Here is a 20,178-nt window from a genome sequence, read left to right as displayed (position 1 = left end):
TTAGAAAACTTGTTCTGACACCTATTGCATATTAAACAAATTATGAGAAAACCCAGCAATACCTCTTAACATCTTTTGCAAACTAAGTAGCATAAAGTGAGTTATGAAAAACACCTACATATGCGTGAGGTGAGTTTTGAAAAACTGTTCTATAAGTTTGGAATAAGCTGGCTGGATAGGTTTGTAGGGAAAGCTGATGGGCATGTGCTTTTTTTTTTCTAAAGTATCTTTTAAAAAATGTATAAAGCCCGTTTTGTGAAAACGGTCCTCAATTCTTGACCACGCCTCACAACTTTACTTCCAACACCATCTCATCTGGAGCTTGGAAGGGAGGAGATGAGGTACTGGTGGAAGTAATGCTGAAAGGGTGGATTGAGTGTCATGCTTGGATAGCTCAGTCGGTAGGCTGCTTGCCTGTGGAAGGTCCCAGGTTCAAGTCCCATTCCAGCACATAGTTTTAGTCTGCCAGGAAGTTTCAAATCAGCGCACTCTCTGCTGTAGAGTGAAATTCATTCTAGAAAAATTCCCTAGGCTGTGGCTAGCCAAGTCTCAACAATGTCCTTTCTTCCAGAAGTGTTTGTTCCACAAGATTGCAAGACAACTAATGTCAAGTTTGGAAGGTGAGATGAGTTACTGGTAGAAGTAAAGCAGTGCTGGAGTGTTGTTGAGTTGCATTTGCGTGCTCAATTGATAAAGTATTTGCTCACAAAATACAAAAGTCCAAGGCTGGAGTCCTCATCCGGCACACACTTCTAATCTACCAGTAAGTTTCATTATTAATGTAATTCCCTGTTCCATTAAAGCACTGTCCTAATTACATAGAAGTCTATGCCTCTTCCACGATCACTTGATTTCAGCCACAACGACATTTTTCAATTGATCACTATACGCACAGAATCCAAACATCATGTTCATCTGAACACAAATGTAAGAGGTACCTACAGATATTCTGAAGTTTATTTAGTGATAAATAGTGAACTTCTCAACTCTATCACTTGCACAAATATGTTGACAGGACAGCATTCAAATAATGACAGAGATATGACAAGTAAGGGAAAGAGGAAATCGACTACAAAATTACGTAAGAAACAATCCTGATGTTTGCCTCAATTATACTGATTTCATCCCTCATATTCTTGAAGTCAAGTGTCTTGATTACTGTGCTGCCTCACTTGAGGACACAAACACACACACACACACACACACACACACACACACACACACACACACACACAAAAACCTGTATCACTACGTTGTCCAATCTAACTGTATTGTGCCGATACTGCAACTTCTGCAGTGCCAACGCAATGCAGCCGGTGTGTTGCACACGCCCGTGTGTGCTACACAGCCAAGATGGTATCACTGTTGACCACCCAACTATTCCATAGTGCTGTGCTTGAGCAAATGTGAAACACAAACTACAATATATTCGAAGGTGCAGGTAATACATAACAACACCAACTAATATATAAATAAAAGTTCACAATCATAATTCAGTCAAATTCTCAAACTTTTGCTCATACACCCCGATCTAGCGACATCTGTTATTGCTATCTCCACAGTGGGTATTGCCACTGTAATTTAGTCTCACGATAACAATTACAGTCAGTTTAATATTATTTATTTTGTTTCTTAGACATTTAATTATGGATTAATTTTCTTCCTTGCTTCATCTGAATGAAACCATCTTGTTCTAAAGCTGATTAAAAGGTGGTAACGTTTTTACCTGGTTTTCTGATATGTGAACAGCAGCCGAATCACTAATTTGAAGCCTCCTTGGTAAATCATTAGAGTCTCTCATAACCAAATAAAATACTGACTTGCATTCGGAATCAAGAAAAGTTTGTCGGAGGACAAAATTTTCACCTTTCAATATTACCTTTACTTAAAAAGCACCATAAATGTTTTGTTATAATGTCAAGTTGAACACAAATATTTCAAAACGACACAACCATAAGTCACTGAGCAAGTTGACAAAGCAAGACATGTGAACACTGTAACATTCGAATGAGCACTGAGTCCAAGTCTAGCGGCCACTGGCTGGCCGCTTAGGTGGCGCAGCTGCTGCATGGCTGGCAGACAGCGCAGCATGTAGAGGACGCGCGTAATTGCGCGGCGGCACTTTGAATGATCGGCGAGTCACAACACCTTTCCCCCCTTTGAAATTTTTTCACTGGTCTTGATGGAGGTGGCCTGTAGATTGCTAACGTCCATAGGCGTTGTGTGACTGGCCGTAAAGTCTCGAGGAGGAGGCTTCCCGTACGGATGGAAGTGTCCCCGATGATAATGGGTCCAGATGACAGGAGACGTAGGGGTCGAATCTGCTAGGGCCCCGTGCGCCAATCTGCCCGTTTCGGGGCGATGTGTCGGCGTCCGTAGGAGGAGGAGGAGGAGGCAAGTAGATTGGCTCCAACAGATGATGGTCATCCGGTTCCTGCATGGGCACGTCTCCTGGTGGCGTCCATTCTTGTACTGGCACGGAGATGATGGTGAGAGGGCTGCGTTGTGAGTAATGAGAGACGCCAAGATCCCGAGCATCCGGTAGAGCTGAAGGTGGTGTAGCGGCATTCGGAACAGGCATTGCCGGCACACGAGGCCGAAGCTGGTCCGAATGACGCACTGCAACACCCGTGTCCGTCTGGATTTTATACAGGTGTCGGCCAAGGTGTCGTAAGATGCAGCCCGGACTTCATTTTGGCCGCCTGCCATATTCTCGTACCCAGACAAGGTCATCGGCGGTGAACCGGCCAAGCGAAGGCACCTGCGGCCGTGAGGTGGAAGGTCGCAGAAGATGAAGTAGCGTGCATGGCTGTCAGCCATGTAAGAGCTCAGCCAGGCTGTGGTCGCCCATGGGAATGAAACGGTAAGAAGCCAGAAACTGGAGAAGCGCATCATCAGCAGCAGAAGAAGTCAGGAGTTTCCGCATCTGAGCCTTAAATGTGTGGACCAGTCGTTCAGCCTCACCGTTTGATTGTGGATGGAACGGAGGGGCCGTGACATGCATAACGCCGTGACGAGCACAAAAATCCACAAATTCGGAAGAGGCAAATTGCGGACCATTATCAGTAACAAGAGTAGAGGGAAGGCCTTCCAAAGAAAAAATGCGGGCGAGAGCACTTGTGGTTGCCGCGGTGGTAGGCGACGTGCAACGGACAATGAAAGGAAAGTTAGAGTAGGCGTCAATTACGAGGAGCCAATAAGTACCTAAAAAAGGACCCGCGAAGTCAGCATGAATGCGATCCCAGGGCATCTCAGGCGAAGGCCACGGTGACAAAGATGACTTCGGGGCGGCGGCCCGTGACGCACAAGGGCCGCAGGCAGCGACCATGTATGCTATTTCAGAGTCGATGCCAGGCCAGTACACGTGACGGCGCGCCAGAGATTTTGTGTGAGACACACCCCAGTGCCCTTGGTGAAGGAGGCACAAGACCGAAGCACGCAAAGACGCAGGTACCACAACACGCGGTGAAGCATTGTCGGTGGAAAGGAGGATAACACCATCCCTAACCGTGAGACGGTAGCGCAAAGCGTAGTAGTTCCACAACGGGTCAGAAGTCTTAGCGGACGGCCGATCTGGCCAACCCTTCTGAATATAGCGTAAAACCCGGGAGAGGGTAGGATCAGAACCCGTAGCCGCCGCCAGCCGGTCCCCTGTGATGGGGAATCCGTCCACAACCCGCTGCTCGGCAACATCCAGATGGAAACACAAAAGTTCGTCCCTATTGAATGCCAGATCAGGACCCATGGGATGGTGAGACAGTGCATCAGCATTTGCAAGTTGAGCCGTCGGCCGGAAATGAATCTCATAACTGAAACTAGACAAGTAAAGAGCCCAACGCTGGAGGCGGTGTGCAGCCTTGTTGGGAAGTGACCATGATGGATGAAACAAGGAAACAAGCGGCTTGTGACCCGTAACAAGATGAAATTTGGATCCATAGAGAAAAACACCAAACTTATGAAGAGCATAAATAATGACCAAAGCTTCTTTTTCAATTTGAGAATACTTTTGTTGGGCGTCTGTGAGGATTTTGGAGGCATAAGCAATGGGTTGTTCAGAGCCGTCTGAAAAATGGTGCGTAAGGACTGCACCGACCCCGTATTGAGAGGCGTCCATGGCAAGAACAAGATGTTGGCCAGGTCGATAAGTAGCCAGGCACGTGGCCTGTTTCAGCATAGTCTTCAATTTCTTGAAAGCTGCAACAAATGACGTGGACCAGTGAAAAGGCACGTTTTTATGCAACAGGCGATGCAACAGCTGAGCTACTGAAGCAGCAGACGGTAAAAACTTGTGATAGTATGCTATTTTCCCCAAGAAGGCCTGCAGTTCCTTAACAGATGTAGGGCGAGGAAGGGCATCGATCGCAGCGACAGTTTGCTGAAGCGGACGAATACCGTCCCGAGAGAGTTGAAACCCCAAGTACGTGATAGATGCCTGAAAAAAAATGGTGATTTCTGAAGATTACACTTAAAACCGGCAGTCTGTAAGACATGAAAAAATGTGCGGAGGTTCTGAAGATGTTCTTCAGTGGTGGAGCCAGTGACAAACAACAATGTCGTCCATGTAATTTATACATCCAGGGACAGGGTGCAACAATTGTTCCAAGAATCGCTGAAAGATAGCAGGGGTGCTGGCAACCCCGAATGGCAATCATTGGTATTGATAGAGGCCGAAAGGCGTGTTAAGGACCAGAAACTGCCGGGAAGCCGCGTCGAGAGGAAGTTGATGATAATCTTCTGACAGGTCAATTTTAGAAAAATACTGGCCTCACGCAAGTTTAGTGAACAATTCTACAGGTCGGGGTATAGGGTAAGTGTCGATGAGGCATTGCACATTTACAGTGGCTTTAAAATCGCCACAGAGACGAATGTCACCATTGGGCTTAGCAACGACAACGACAGGAGAGGACCACTCACTGGAAGTGACAGGAAGCAAGACCCCTGAAGTAGTGAGACGATCCAGCTCCCGTTTTACCCTATCACGAAGGGCCACAGGAATGGGCTGAGCCCGAAAAAACTTCGGCCGAGCAGTGGGTTTGAGTGTGATATGAGCTTCAAAGTCATTTGCACGGCCTAACCCAGGAGAAAAAAGGGACGAAAATGTCATTGACAAGAAATCCAATTGAGCATAAGGAACAGCATCAGAGCTGATATTGACAGTCGTCTATGTAGAACCCAAAAATGTGAAAGGCATCGAACCAAAAAGATTCTATGCGGTACTCTGGTCAACCACAAATGGAACAGTGCGAACGACGGATTTGTAAGATACCTCAGCATTAAATTGTCCCAAGAGAGAAATCTTCTGTTTATTGTACGTCCGTAATTTCCAAGTGACAGGTGATAGGAGTGGAGAACCCAACTGAAGATACGTCTGAGAATTAATTATAGTGGCAGCAGAACCGGTATCCACCTGCATGCGAAAATCCCGACCAAGGATTTGGACAGTGAGGAATAACTTCCCTGAAAGGGAAGAAGTGCAATTGACAGACAACACAGAATCAGAATCAGCGTCATGTTCATGATCATCATGTATGCGGTCGGATTTGCAAATGGAAGACACATGACCTTTCTTTTTGCAATTGTGACACACAGCCCAAGGTTGGGGATAATCCTCGTGTGAATGTTTCGTAAAACACCTCGGACATGAAGGAAGTTGCCGGGGGCTTTGCTGCAGTTTCTTAGAGGTTTGTTTACGCTTAGGCCGAGGCTGCACGTGGGAGCGTACTGCGACCACGTCGGCCAGCGGAGACACACCGCACGCGTCATCAACAGCGCACAGAGGTTGTATTTCCCCGACGTCACCCCACGCCTCTATTTGCGCCCCAGCGGCGCAAGAAATTTCAAAAGACTGCACAATGGATACGACTTCCTCTAGAGTCGGATTTGCCAACTGAAGGGCCCGTTGCCAAAATTCTTTGTTGGGCGCCGACCAGATAATAGCATCCCGTGCCATGGAATCAGCATAGGATTCTTTGTGAACTTCAGTAACAAATTGACACTTTCGACGGAGGCCGTTAAGTTCAGCAGCCCAAGCGCGATAGGATTGATGCGGTTGTTTTTGACAACGATAAAAGGCAACACGAGAGGCTACCACATGCATTTGCTTTTGAAAATAGACAGACAGAAGTGAGCACATTTCAGCAAAGGACAAGGATACAGGATCTTTTAAAGGAACCAACTGCGACAACAACAGATACATTTGAGGTAAAATCCAGGAAAGGAACAGAGACTTACATGTTTGTTCGTCTGTGACATGAAATGCCAAAAGTGCCATCGAAAACGTTTTCATAATCAGACCAGTCTTCTGCCGTCTTACCGTAAGGAGGTATAGACAACGACGAGAAACGCCCCGCATTTGACGCCATGACGAAATCGTGAATCGCCGATGTTAGAAGTGTTTGCTGTTCAATGAGACCTTGCAATAGTTGCTCGACAGTAGCCATGGAAACCTGTGGGTCAACGATGAAAAGGAAAAATTCACTACCTCGTCGCCAATTGTTATAACGTAAAGTTGAACACATGTATTTCAAAACGACACAACATATATAAGTCACTGAGCAAGTTGACAAAGCAAGACGTGAACACTGTAACATTTGAATGAGCACCGAGTCCAAGTCTAGCAGCTGCTGGCTGGCTGGCAGACAGCGCCGCACGTAGAGGACGCGCGTAACTGCGCGGCGGCACTTTGAATGATCGGCGCGTCACAACATGTTTGTATACGATATCCATGAATGCTTAGAACTTTTTACAAATCTGTTTAAATACAACACAAGAGTTTATAAGGGAGCCTAGTTCATAATTTCTCATGTATTCCTTGCAGCAAAGCTGTCCACGTCAAATGCCACCTGATTAATCAAGTAAGGTTGATACTGTATCAAGTGCTTCAGTGTATCAGGAAATCACGAAGGTGTTTGAGGGCATGTATTGTTTGCCCAAACCACCCTTCCAAATTCAAAAAATGGTTCAAATGGCTCTGAGTACTATGGGACTCAACATCTGAGGTCATCAGACCCCTAGACTTAGAACTACTTAAACCTAACTAACCTAAGGACATCACACACATCCATGCCCGAGGCAGGTTTCGAACCTGCGACCGTAGCGGTCGTGCAGTTCCGGACTGATGCGCCTAGAACTGCTCGGCCACCCTTCCGAATTCTTCCAAATAAATCTGCATGTGACCTCAATATAGTCAAAGCTCCATCTTTAAATGTAAAACAATCCCTATCTCAATCTATTAAACAATGTAAAAATGTTGACCTCAGAAGCTATAGTTTAATCAGTGAATACAAGACAAGCCTGTATTTTTTTGACTGTCAATTTTGGGAAAAAATTTCATCTTATAATCAAGTAAATACGGTGATTCACTTTTGACAGCAGCAGAAATATTGCAGCTGTGTCAGTTCAACCTAGACGGCTAAAGAAATCATAGATCGAGAGCTGCAATATTTCCACTACTACTGAAAATGAATTACAACACGATACTCCACTTTATCAATGGGTTACACTATTTTGTTCTGGTCTCTCCAGCAGCATGTTACCATACTGCTGTGCTGACATTTCAATGTGTACCGGGATTGCAAACATGTATTTGCGAACAAACAAAGAAGTTAGTCATGCAACTTTAGTTTTTCAAGGTGACAGTTAAATCTCTATGACCATTCACCTTGCATTTCTGAAAAACACAAATGACTTACTACACTAGTTTTAAAACAACTTTTCTTAATTTTTCTATACAAATTTTACACTAAACACTGAATTTCTTTTGCTCTTTAGGCTGCAACAGAAAAAGAGAAAATGCAATTTTGCTATGATTTGTTAAATGTTTGGTCAAACTTGAAAAGGCAAATGCACTTACAGAAATAGAATAGACACTCAACAAAACAATTGTTTCCATGATAAACGAAAAAAGCACTGAATTAATGCACAAGTTATTGACCAACACTACCTCAATCTAATTTAACGGTCTTCTCATAACAAATGAATCCTCTCTACAGTAAGAAAACGAGTTTTAGTAACCTACCATAAGTAAGATAAAAAAACAAGAGTAAAACCTGCACAAACATCAGATTTTACAATAAACACACTTTTTCCAGTTCCTCCCCAACATAACAAAAACAGTATTAACTATACTAAAAAGTTTTGCACTACTCCTGTGTTTACAAGTGTATATTTACAAACCTTGCGCATAATCTGAAGAAATCATCCACAGTGTCAGGATGGTTCTTCAGTCCATTGGCTTCCTGAAGTATCGTGAAAGTAGGACCAATGAAAGCTTGAAGCATGTCTAACAAACCCTGCACACATCCTGGCTCAGATGCATATTCGTCTACCAATATACTTCCTAAATATAGAAAGCAACTATGTTGATACACCTGATACAGCATCACAATCTGAAATAAATTACGTATCTGTCAGTGATAAATAAAAGTCTTATAGTAATTACAGGCTACAATTCAAACACTGATTTTCCATTATAATATGAACAATAATATTATCTTGGAACTCTTCCATTTGATCCGTGTTTGCATAGAAAAACAGTAGTATCAGAAATTAAGTCCGCCTTGATGCAAAACACCTTGTTATTCATTTATTTCTTTATTATCCCAATCTAGTTTCGGTGACAAATATCATTATCATCATCAGTGGGGTTTTTAATCTAAAACACGCAGAAAATGGCATGGTTGTACAAACACAGTAAAACATTAATACGTTTTTACAATTTATTTTTTGAAATATAGTTTTCTATTGATACTTTCATACTACCTTATTTATTGTATGTTACAGCATGTTTTAAGCAATTGTTGGCACTGTTTGCAACATATTTTCTGTGCTTAAAACATACTGTAGCATACAATAAATAAGGTAGTATGAAAGTATCAATAGAAAACTATATTTCAAAAAACGAATTGTAAAAATCTAATGTTTTAATGTGTTTGTACAACCATGCCATTTTCTGAACGTTTTAGATTAAAAACCCCACTGATGAGGGTGATATTTGTCACTGAAACTAGTTTGGGATAATACAGAAATAAACGAATAACAAGATGTTTTGCATCAAGGCGGACTCAATTTCTGATATTACTGTTTTCTATACAAACACGGACCAAATGGAAGAGTTCCAAGATAATATTATTGTTTCTACGCCATGCCAGGCATTTCCAGTAAAGCTCTTCAACAAACTTAAAAAAACGACAGTGAAACTACGTGAAACTAACTCGAACCTTAAGTACAACAAAATCTGTTTGGCCAACAACATAATTCCTAGTTATATTAAACTTAACGTAAACAACATGTCACCTGCAGCACAATGTGCTAAACGAACAGCTGAAAGAGCTTGGCTGAAATATGAAATTTGCTCTCTGTACTCAAAAAAACAAGAACTAAATGTCAGCTTAAACAAATTACATCTAGAATTAGCAAACCAAATCTCCGGTTCCTCAGTACAGTATGAGACAATAGAAAGAATAAATCACCACTCACAGTCAATAATGCAAAAGAAACGACAGAAACAAGAACAGAAATCAAATAAACTCATGAACAAAAACTGCTCTAAAACCGAGACACACACACAACACACTTTCCATGAATGCTTGATTAATTTTACTGACATCACACTCACAAAAAAAATAACAACAGCTGCTTGAGAAAGGCCCAAAATACAATTTGAACACCCACATAACACCATAGAAAATCTTATCACTGAGACTGAATACATCATCGGACAACATGAAAAAACTAACACTCAAGATTTCAACCCAGGCCTAACAAGAGAACTAGTGACAGAGGAAATGAGATAAATCATTAGAAAGAACAAACCATCCATAAACACAAATAAAAAAAAAAAAAAAAAAACGTCTGATGAGAAAACCATAAACAGTATACACAGAAAAATTAAACAACACAATGCTCTCGTCACCCAGGCAGACAAAGGAAATTCTCTAGTCTCAACAACAGAGGCAAAATGCACTGATACAACAGAAAAATTTCTGGCAGAGAATGAAATAAGCAAGCAAACTAGTGACCCAACACAAAGATACCAAAGAAATGTAAAGACTCTCTTAAAAGACATCACAAACACCTTGACACAGAACAAGACAAAAAGAATGACACAAAAGAACCCTAAAGCTCCACTCTTAACAAGCCTGCCAAAGGTCCACAAACCGCTCATCCCAGTCAGGCCAGTGGTTGACTTCAGAAAAGCCCCATCTTTCTTATTAGGGAGACACATGCACACATTCCTACAGAAGACACACACATACACAAACAACAGAAGCCTCAAAAACTCAGGAGACATAATAGAGAAAATTAGGAATGTCAACATCCCCCCAACTGCAAAATTGGTATCTTTGGACATAACATTCATGTACACAAACATACCCACAGAAGAAACTATAAACATTACAGAACAATAGCTAAAATTCAAGAAATTCCCAGACGCACATATAAATGAAATCTCCATCCATCCATCCATCCATCCTTAGGCTAATCACAGAACAAAACTACTTCACTTTCAACAACAACTTCTACTTACAACAAGTGGGGCTTCCCATGGGGTCCCCTGTCAGTGGAATCTTAGCCAACATTTTCTAGGACCATACAGAGAACACAATATTCAATAATATTGTAAAACAAGGAGGGTACAAAATAATCTTCTGGTACCGATATGTGAATGACATAATCTGTCTTGTAGATGAAACACAAAACTAGATGGAAAAGCTACACAGTAACATCAACACAGTACACCCACAAATCCACTTCACAATGGAATTAGAAAACAACAAGAAACTGGATCTTACAATCACAAGAAACAACCACCAACATGAATTCTCACAAGCACTGTTATCCACAGCTCATCCAACCACCCGACAATGCATAAATATGCCAGCTTCACACACATGCTCCACAGGATAAACAGAACACCTATTAAACCAGAAACTACACACAGGATCTAAATATAATCAAACAAATTGCTGTTGAAAATGACTACAAAACAGACATGATAAACAAACTCAACAACAAGGTAAAACAGAAACATGCAGTACACACAGACAACACAGCAGATCACACCACTTCAGAAAAAAGAGAGAGATGGTACACACTAACATACAATAACAAAATATCACATAGAACAGGAAACACCTTGAAAAAGCAAGGGGTACCAGTAACATTCAGAACAAACAATACAGTTCAGAAAAGACTAAAACCAGTCAGAAAAACCTCAGACAAATTCAGCAATGCTGTAATATATCAACTCACTTGCAACTCCTGTCAGGCCCACTACATAGGACAAACAAGCAGAAATTTCCGACCGAGGTACACAGAGCACATGAGAGCTCTAAAAATTGACAGCACACATTCAATTTTTGCAGAACATCTAATGAACAAAAACCATAAACTCACTAATATCGAAAACGATTTATGCATTGTGAGAAACAGCAACAGTCTATACCGACAAATAACAATAAAATTACTACATACAAAAGGCCATAGTCGAAGGGAAAATGTAACAACACACTCTTTACCGCTCTGAGAGAACTGACCAAGGACATAGAACAGAAAACACACACACACGCAAAAGAACCACTTCCCTATCACACACAGAGACATAAATAGTGAACAGAAGTCTTCATAATTCGCGCTACAGTTTTTCATAGCCTTTCTCGCCACATACGAAACGCCTCTCGCGACACATGCGAACAGCAAGATGGCATAATATTCTCGATCAGAAACAAAGTGCAAAAGTTTTGTTTTTCTATGTATAAAAGCAGTCACATACCATCTAACAAATGTGAGTACACGAATAGCTAAGCAACAGCTCAGTACACACCAAATAACTGGTTTCCACAACACTGCCAAAACCCCAACTACTGCTGACATACGAAGTTCACATTTTAGTATTTGTTTACTAACAGCCGCTCACATGGTTGCAGATGACATGATGTTCGCTTCGCTAAAGAGAGGGGGGGGGGGGGGGGGGGGCACAGAAAATATGTCACAGACAGCGCCAATAGTTGCTTAAAACATGCTGTAACATACAATAAATAAGGAATTATGACAGTATCAATAGAAAACTATATTTCAAAAAACGAATTGTAAAAATGGAATAATGTTTTACTGTGTTTGTACAACCATGCCATTTTCTGCACGTTTTAAATTAAAAACCCCATTGATGATGGTGATATTTGTCGCCGAAACTAGTTTGGGATAATAAAGAAATAAACGAATAACAAGGTGTTTTTCATCAAGGTGGACTCAATTTCTGATATTCTGAACACTTCTGTTACAAGGATATACAGGATGATGCCAAAAAACAAAGGATTATACTGTATACATAAAGTCTATGTCACACACCAATCTCGAAGCTCTTACACTAATACAATGAGAGAACACTGGTATCATCAAGACCAGTAAAAGTTAACACATCATGATGATCAAGATTATGCTAAATGAAGACACAGAAGCGACAGAACTCAATATGTGTAAGTGTACCAATTTCTTCTGCAACTCAATACCACAAATCAAACGAAACAAAATTAAAGTGATTATATTTTATAAAACAGCTATCTGTACCTCGTCACCCCCCCCCCCCCCCCCCCCCCCGCCCCTCCGCCACCAATCTTGAGTCTTGTTTACTATTACTGCAAATTCCGATTCTGTAATAGTATAACAAACAAAAACACACACACACACACACACACACACACACAAATTATATAGTTCATATCTGTCTAGACTGTTATTACAGTAATATTTAAAAATTTCGAGTAAATTGGATACGCACATTTGAGATTTTTTTGTATTAATGTTTTCCCATCACACAGGGTGATTCAGTAGCAATTTTACATGGTAGACAGAATAATGGCGAGTCAGGTGACTGATCCATCCTACAAGAGGTGTTCAAAAAGTCCCTCATTGATGTCAAACCACTTGTCAACATGTTGGAGGGTGTGTTGAATTACACATCGATCATCATCTTTGTGGCCTTAAATATGGTCAACAGTGTCAGTGATGCAAACGACAAGTTCTTCATATGTATCCACCTTTGCAACATACGCATCTTCCTTTAACCAGCCCCATGAATAAACACAAGACTAATGGAGTTAGGTCAGGCAACCTGGCAAGCCAGTTAATTAATCCGCCACTGCCAATCCACCATTGCTGAAATATGTTATTCAGATACTGGGATACTTGTCTGGTACAGTGAATTGGTAATCCATCAAGTTGTATGTACATTCACCATTGTTGCTCTAATGTCACAGCTTCCAGAAGTGCAGGTAGGTCTTCTATCAGGAAATGTGCATACGCTGCGGCTGTAGTGCCATTTGGCAGGAATGCAGGCCAATCTACCACGCCAAACATTCACTGGGAACCCAATTTGTAATCTTGTCCCAGCATCTTGTGGGTTCTACATCATCCATTGAGAACTGCAGGTATTTACAATATTATTCTGTATACACGTAGCTTGATCCGCAAATAAAGTGTATTGTACATCTCTGTTTACAGCCAATCATTCACAAAATTGTTGCCTGCTTACTGAGTCACCTGGATGCAGATGTGCGGCATGAGCTGCACATGGAAAGGGTACAAGCCCTCGGAATGTAATATACACTATACTCGTGGTTGTGGAATGTGGAGCTAAGAGCTAATGCGCCATGTACTGGTGATGGAACTCTGTGTAGCATTTAAATAACATCTTCCATTTCCTCAACTGACTGGATGATCTCACATTCCAATGCTACCTGTACATTGGGTAATGTTTCAGATTCACATAATATTTGAAAAACCCAGGGAAATAGGGGCTCGCCGATCAGGGAAACATTTATAGTATTCTGTCACTGCTGCATTGCACTGTCATTGACAGTATGCATATACAAAGAACATAGCTGCCGTTTCTGCACAGGTGAATACATGTGGCATGTTGGTATTCACGAGCACAATGAACTTGTTCAATTAAACAACACTCAAGCACGACATGCACACTGCCTCATGACTGCTCACTGAGCCAACCCATAATTGCTTACTGGGTAGCGTGTGTGCAGAATTTCCATTGCCGGTATGCGCAGATGGTAGGGCACACATGCGGGGAGCTGTAGTGGTGGGGACTGTGGGCAGGCACTGTAGGGGAAACACTGAGTGCTGGAGTGGAAGTGCTGTTCTAAAATGAAGCCAACGTTCATATTTATTTGTAAATATTAAACGGGGCCCATCCACGGCCACACTTGCATCGTGACCACTTAAAAAGATCTGTCTCCTCTGATTTAATTAGTAACTGAAAAGAATTACACCGAAACTTTAACGACTTATTTTTGCCTTAGCCATTTGTAACTTTCAAAGAAGTTTTGTGTGTGGCAAATTCTGAGTAAAACCTACACATTTCTCTTGTTGCCATGTTAAAATTTGCTTATTTGCCACAAAACACCGGAGTTTACACAGTGTTACCTGACTGACATGTAGTCAACATGTAATTGCAAGAGAATTCTGAAATGGTGGTTTATTAAGTGAGGAACTAAGGAAAAGTACAGTCATTACCTTAAGCACATCCTCAGTACAAAATTAACGTTTAATGTCTTCACTTAGGTTGTTCCAAAACACACAGCATTTCTTGTTCCCCCAGCTATTGATGGTCCCTAAAAATTACATTCTTTCATAGAAAAAGTCTGTAGTTAGTGGAACAACACAGTAGATAACAAAGCTTTGCATAATAACAATATGGCAACATACTCTCCTCCTGAGTGTGCTATCGTTTGCCACAATCTCCTTTCAGTATCTCAAAACATTTATGAAATACAAGAAATGTTGATTTAATTTCACTCAGGCTTTATTGCTGGTGCAGTGCGATCACAAATGAGTGTGCTATGTCAGATCAATTTTCTCAAGATTGATGACAGTAAGGGCTCCACCCAAGCCTAAAGAAAAATTCAATATGTTAGCTAAATTTCATACACAGCAATATATTATGTAATATACACCAGATGTAAAATCATAGTGACACCTACAGTTCAACATTGAATCTGAACCATGTGTTGTTTCTGGCAATTCCTCAGATTGTTGTGAGGTGAATGATGGTTGATGATGATTATTGATTATATGTTTAAAAGGACTAAACTACTGAGTCATCAGTTCCTCCTTACCATGAGAAAACACATTTAAAAGGGCGAGGGGAGGGGGGGGGGGGAGGAGACTCGGCTGCTCCAACTACATTAACAAGTCTGAGAGTTTAAAACTGTGTAGCAGTAGTTGTGTCACAATAGGCAAAAGAAAACAGAGATAACCAAGGCAGCATCTTGCATAAGAGGGTCTAAAAGAACAACAAAGTGAGGGGGAGGGGGGGGGGGAGGGAGTAACCTGCAGTCACATTGGGTGTACCTCCCCCTGCCTGCCCCGACCTGCCCCCTTCCCTCCTCCCAACAACCACCTGTAACACTGGTAGTGGAGGAGTATTATAGTTTAGTGTAAAATCCGCTCTCCCTCAGGAAATGCGACACTTTGGTAGTGGCTGTCTCATCATCGGCAAGCATCCAGGACACACTCGACAAGAATATGCGCTACTGTTCGTTAACTGCCGCAGCTGCAGAGATGAGGTTCCTCTTGATGCAAATGGAACTTGTGGGAGAGTCTCATGTAGCCAACGTTTAGTCGGCACAACACAATGGCATCTTTCCGAGAGGCCTGGAATGATTTGTGCTACACCTTAATGGATCCTTTAATTGCTCCCAACTTGTTTTGGGTCATGATAGCCTGCCATTCCAATTCCTAGAGCCTCAAAATATTGCATCGAAGTTGTAATCTTAAGCCTGTGTCCAGTATGCCAACATCAAGTTGATCTCCTGTAGTAGTGTCCTTAGCTACGCAGTCAGCAAGTTCATTTCCTGGAATGCTTATGTGGCTAGGTGTCCATATGAAGGTTACTGTATTTCCATAGTCGTACAGGCCAACCAGTAGGTCCTGGATGTTGGCGACCGAATGATTTTTGGGATAGCACAAAGTTATGCCTTTTAACTCATGGAATCGCTACAGATCAGAAAGTTCATTGTGACCTGGGATTTGACTTACTGCAAAGCCTGAGATATGGCAACCAACTCTGCAGTGTACACACTGCAGGCACTCGGCAGAGAGTGCTTTCGTGTCCCTTGCATGAACAAAAGCATAACCGACCCTGTTGTTGACTTTCAATCGTCTACGTAGATTCACACCAAATTTGAATAATTGTGGAGGACTGGAAGAAACAGGTTTCGGAGAAGGATAGGGTCAGTATCCCTCTTGGAGCCACAAAAGAAGTCCATCCATATCACAGGATGGGGGATGTCGAGAGGAGCTCTAGGAACACAGACCAACGGAGGCTGATGGAGGTCCGTAACTGGAATATTGAGTCAGAAATCAGCTGGTCTACCCAGTTTTGGGCAATGCACTAACGGTCTGAACTACTGGTCATGGAACAGAGTTGAGTGACATGGGTGAGTTGATATCGGACAGATTGCTAATAAGCAACTTGCCAGAAGCTGCTGTCATCTAGCCCGCAGTGGCCGGACGCCGGCTTCTGTCAGGTAGTTGTCAACAGCGCTCGTATGAAAGGCCCCCGTTGACAACCAGACATCAGTGTGGTGAAAAGGGTCCAGCAAGCTCAGTTCGGGCAATGTTGCAGCCCATACCCATCCATAATCAAAGTGGGATAAAATCAACGCATTGCAAAATCTAAGAAGAACTGTGTGGTCTGCATCCCACAGGGAGTGACGTAGAACTGGAGAGCATTCAGCTTCTTCATGTAAGTTACCTTGAACTGACAGACATAAGGAAGCCACGTTAGATTGTTGTCAAATAAAATACATAAGAATTGAAAAGTTTCAATGATTTCAAATAACTGGTCACCAATTGTGAGGTGAAAACTAGGTTAAAACCAATCCGTGACCTGACAGATTAGATCCCACAAACTCTTTCATCAAAACCTACAGATGAAGTATCTACTGACTGTATTGACTTAGAAGCTTAAGTTATTTACACTACCAACTTGATACCTCTACCCGTTTATGAGAAAAAGGAGTCTTAACAGTCAGACAACAAAGTTATTCTATAAGAGTTCTGTTTTTACCTATTATGGCTGGAACCCTAAAAACAGATAATAAATTAGAAAGAAAGAAACCGATCACAGAGGCAATTGGAAATGTACATTATGGCAATTTATTTAAGGGCAAGGAAGCATATCAGGTCAATTTAACCAATTTCAGCAATTATAAAATGAAAATTATACATGGCAAAGGAAGTGATTATTGAATGAAGATACTTAGCCAAATAGCAACCTTTAAAATTCCAAAGACTGTTTTCCAGTTCACACTGTCAAAAGCTTTCTTTAAATCTACATGTGCTACTGTAGGTTTGTTTTCTACAACATATCTGCTACGATATGTCGTACAGTCTGCACTGCTTTGGATGTTCCTATATTTTTCCTGAGCCCAAACTGACCTTTTCACATGTCAGCCTCTACCAGTTTTTCTGTTGTTCTATAAACAATTTCTGTTAATATTTTGCAACCATGTCCTATTAAACTGATTGTTTAGTAACATTAACACATATTGGTATCTGCCTTCTGTGGAATTGGAATTATTACATCCTTCCTGAAGTCATTTCATCTGTCTCACATATCATGCACACTATTTTGTCATGGCTGGCTTTCCCAAGAATCTCAATAGCTCAGAAGAAATGTCACCTACTCCTAGGGCCTTGTTTCCACCAAGGTCTTTCATGCTCTGTCAATTTCTTCTTGCAGTATTGTATTTCCCATCTCATCCTCACCCACTTCCTCTTCTGTTGTTATAATATTGTCCTGAAGGTTTTCCCCTTACCACCTGGCTCCATGGCTGAGATAGCTAATGCAGCTTGTGCAGCGGTGCTTGACCTGGGTAAGCTTTCTGGCTCGAGCTACTGGAGTTGGGGGTCATCTGTGTGTGTGGTGTGCTTGCTTGTGTGTATGAATGATGTGTGTTTTTCTTTTGCTGATAAGGCTGTGGCCGAAAGCTTTATGCCTGTCCACAACTTAACACGTCTTCTTTACAGTAAGTAGCAACCTATCTTTCCCTACATTGCTGTTATTCCTACCTGGAGTTTACACTGTTTAACACTGTATAAAAGTATTTGTGTTTATTCATTCTTGATCTGGTGTTTATTCATTCTTGAAGTGCAGGAAGAAAGTATCTTCATTGTATTCTGTGTGCAGGAAGCTAGTTTTTTCACAGAGTAACTCTAACCACCCACCTCTGTGGCCAGGGTTACTAATGCACACTTGAGTAGTGTTGCTCAACCTGGGAGTAAGCTGGTTCGAATCGTGGTGGTGGAAAAAAATTTCACTGCCATATTTAGCCAGTAAGGGGATAAGAGTTGGTGGTGTAAAGTTCCGATCACCAGATTTTGTGCCAGTGCCCTGGTTTAAATAGCAAATCTCCCTGCAGTGTCTCATGAAGTGAAGAAATCCAAGACGGAGCCTTCTGTTGGATGGGTGCTTTAAGCTTGGTGGCCCCCTTTGGGCTATTTGAGAGAAGTGGGCTATTTGCTGCCACCAGGTTTCAGCCTATCCCTTCTCTCACCACCACCACCACCACCACCACCACCACCACCACCACCACCAAACACAAGTGTTACACTACACTACACTACACTACACTACACTCCACTCCACACACACACACACACACACACACACACACACACACACACACAGTAGAGCATGTTGTAAATAAATAATAAGGAACAAAAAAACTCAAACCACTAACATCAATAAAAATTATGATTTATATTAATTCTGTAACCATATTTTTTAACTAAAACTTTTCAACAGTTCCTGATTAACTGCCCATAGATGTTATCAGATAGTGTCTTAAATACTTACGAGAGTTATCATTAAAAAATCCTAAGCACAGTGCGCAGTGTCTCCCAAACTGATGAAATATTTTGTTTAGATGAACTAGTCTCTAAGTATCTCAGGTTGGGATTCCTGACCTAGTCTCTGCCTCTCTAGGGATTGTATGAAGCTTGAAAATGCTTTACAACTAGTTTCAGAACATCTTCCTATAGATTTTCTTTTTCCTAATCTTCTGAACTAGAGATATCCTCCAGCAGACTGATCAGGTAAGAGAAACTATATGGCTACCTACAGTTTCAGGTTGAGTAAAGTGATATCAGTTTGTAAGCTGAAACAATCCAAATAAAATTCATGAGCTTACCAACACTGTCATCATTATTCTCTTTAGGAGATAGACTACGGGCTGCTGGGAATAGCACAGTCCTCTCCTTAGCAAGGGAATTCAGGTATTTCCAGAGATTAGCCAAAATTATGATGCTTGACCTTAAGCATACAGAAATGGTATATATAGAGGTGGTCCTATCCCATGGTGGCATGACAGTGATCCCATGGCAAGATTGGATCTGGTGCACTCTGTATGACCACGTTTCCCAGACATGCATAATTTCTACCTATGTCTGGAATGATCTGACTTGCTGCTTTACTCAGGTCTCAGATAAGAGTACACTGGATTATTTCTGGCTCTAAGTAGTTAATCAGTGTGCTTTTGTCAGCATGGAGCCCATGCTAATGGGAACCTTTTCTTCATTGTAGGGACTGTAGCCCTGCACCAGGCGAGACGCCTGAGTTTTGTGCTGCCGTACAGATAAGTGATTTAGAGCGTAATAAAACTCTGTTTAGTTCAGGAAACTAGTTTAATACATGTATTAGTGTGTTTTGCAAGCTTACTATTAATGGTTTCACTTCTCTTTACGTATTATTCTAGAAAACGCGAAAGGAACATAAAGTAGGGTTACGATCGTATTCTTGCATACATTTTAGCGCAGTAAAACTTATAGAATCTCATTTAATTGTTCTGTTTCATTCCAGCAAGTTAAGAAAAGCGTATCCCTTTGTTGTTTAACTCTTATTTTGTGAAACACGGCATAAATTTTAAATTCCGGTATCTGGAAACTTTGTACATACGGTAGTAGTTTTGTTTACATACAGTTGCAACAAGGCCTAATTTTTGTAAATGTGTTTTTCTTCTTCTTTTCAGTAATCTAACTTATTGTCACTAAAGTAAGTTTGTTTACATACGACTGAGACTAGACCTAATCTTTCGTAAATGTGTTTTCTTGTTTTTCTGTAATTTAATTTGACTTATTCTCGCTAAAGTAAGATTTTTACCT

The 20,178-nt window shown here is 41.5% G+C and overlaps 1 protein-coding gene across 1 annotated transcript in view; it reads right to left on the bottom strand.

Annotated features, from left to right (window-relative positions):
• Positions 1–20,178, bottom strand: part of LOC126416669 (transportin-3) — a 210,051-nt gene that overhangs the window by 38,847 nt on the left and 151,026 nt on the right. Inside the window, exon 14 of the mRNA XM_050084469.1 lies at positions 8,176–8,387. Within this exon, the coding sequence (XP_049940426.1) occupies positions 8,176–8,387 (212 nt within the window). The remainder of the gene's footprint in view (positions 1–8,175; positions 8,388–20,178) is intronic.

Source organism: Schistocerca serialis, chromosome 8 (genome assembly GCF_023864345.2).
Source record: "Schistocerca serialis cubense isolate TAMUIC-IGC-003099 chromosome 8, iqSchSeri2.2, whole genome shotgun sequence".
Taxonomy (NCBI): domain Eukaryota; kingdom Metazoa; phylum Arthropoda; class Insecta; order Orthoptera; family Acrididae; genus Schistocerca; species Schistocerca serialis.
The sequence above is the reverse complement of the archived record's forward strand: the minus strand, read 5'-3'. Positions and strand labels throughout refer to the sequence as shown.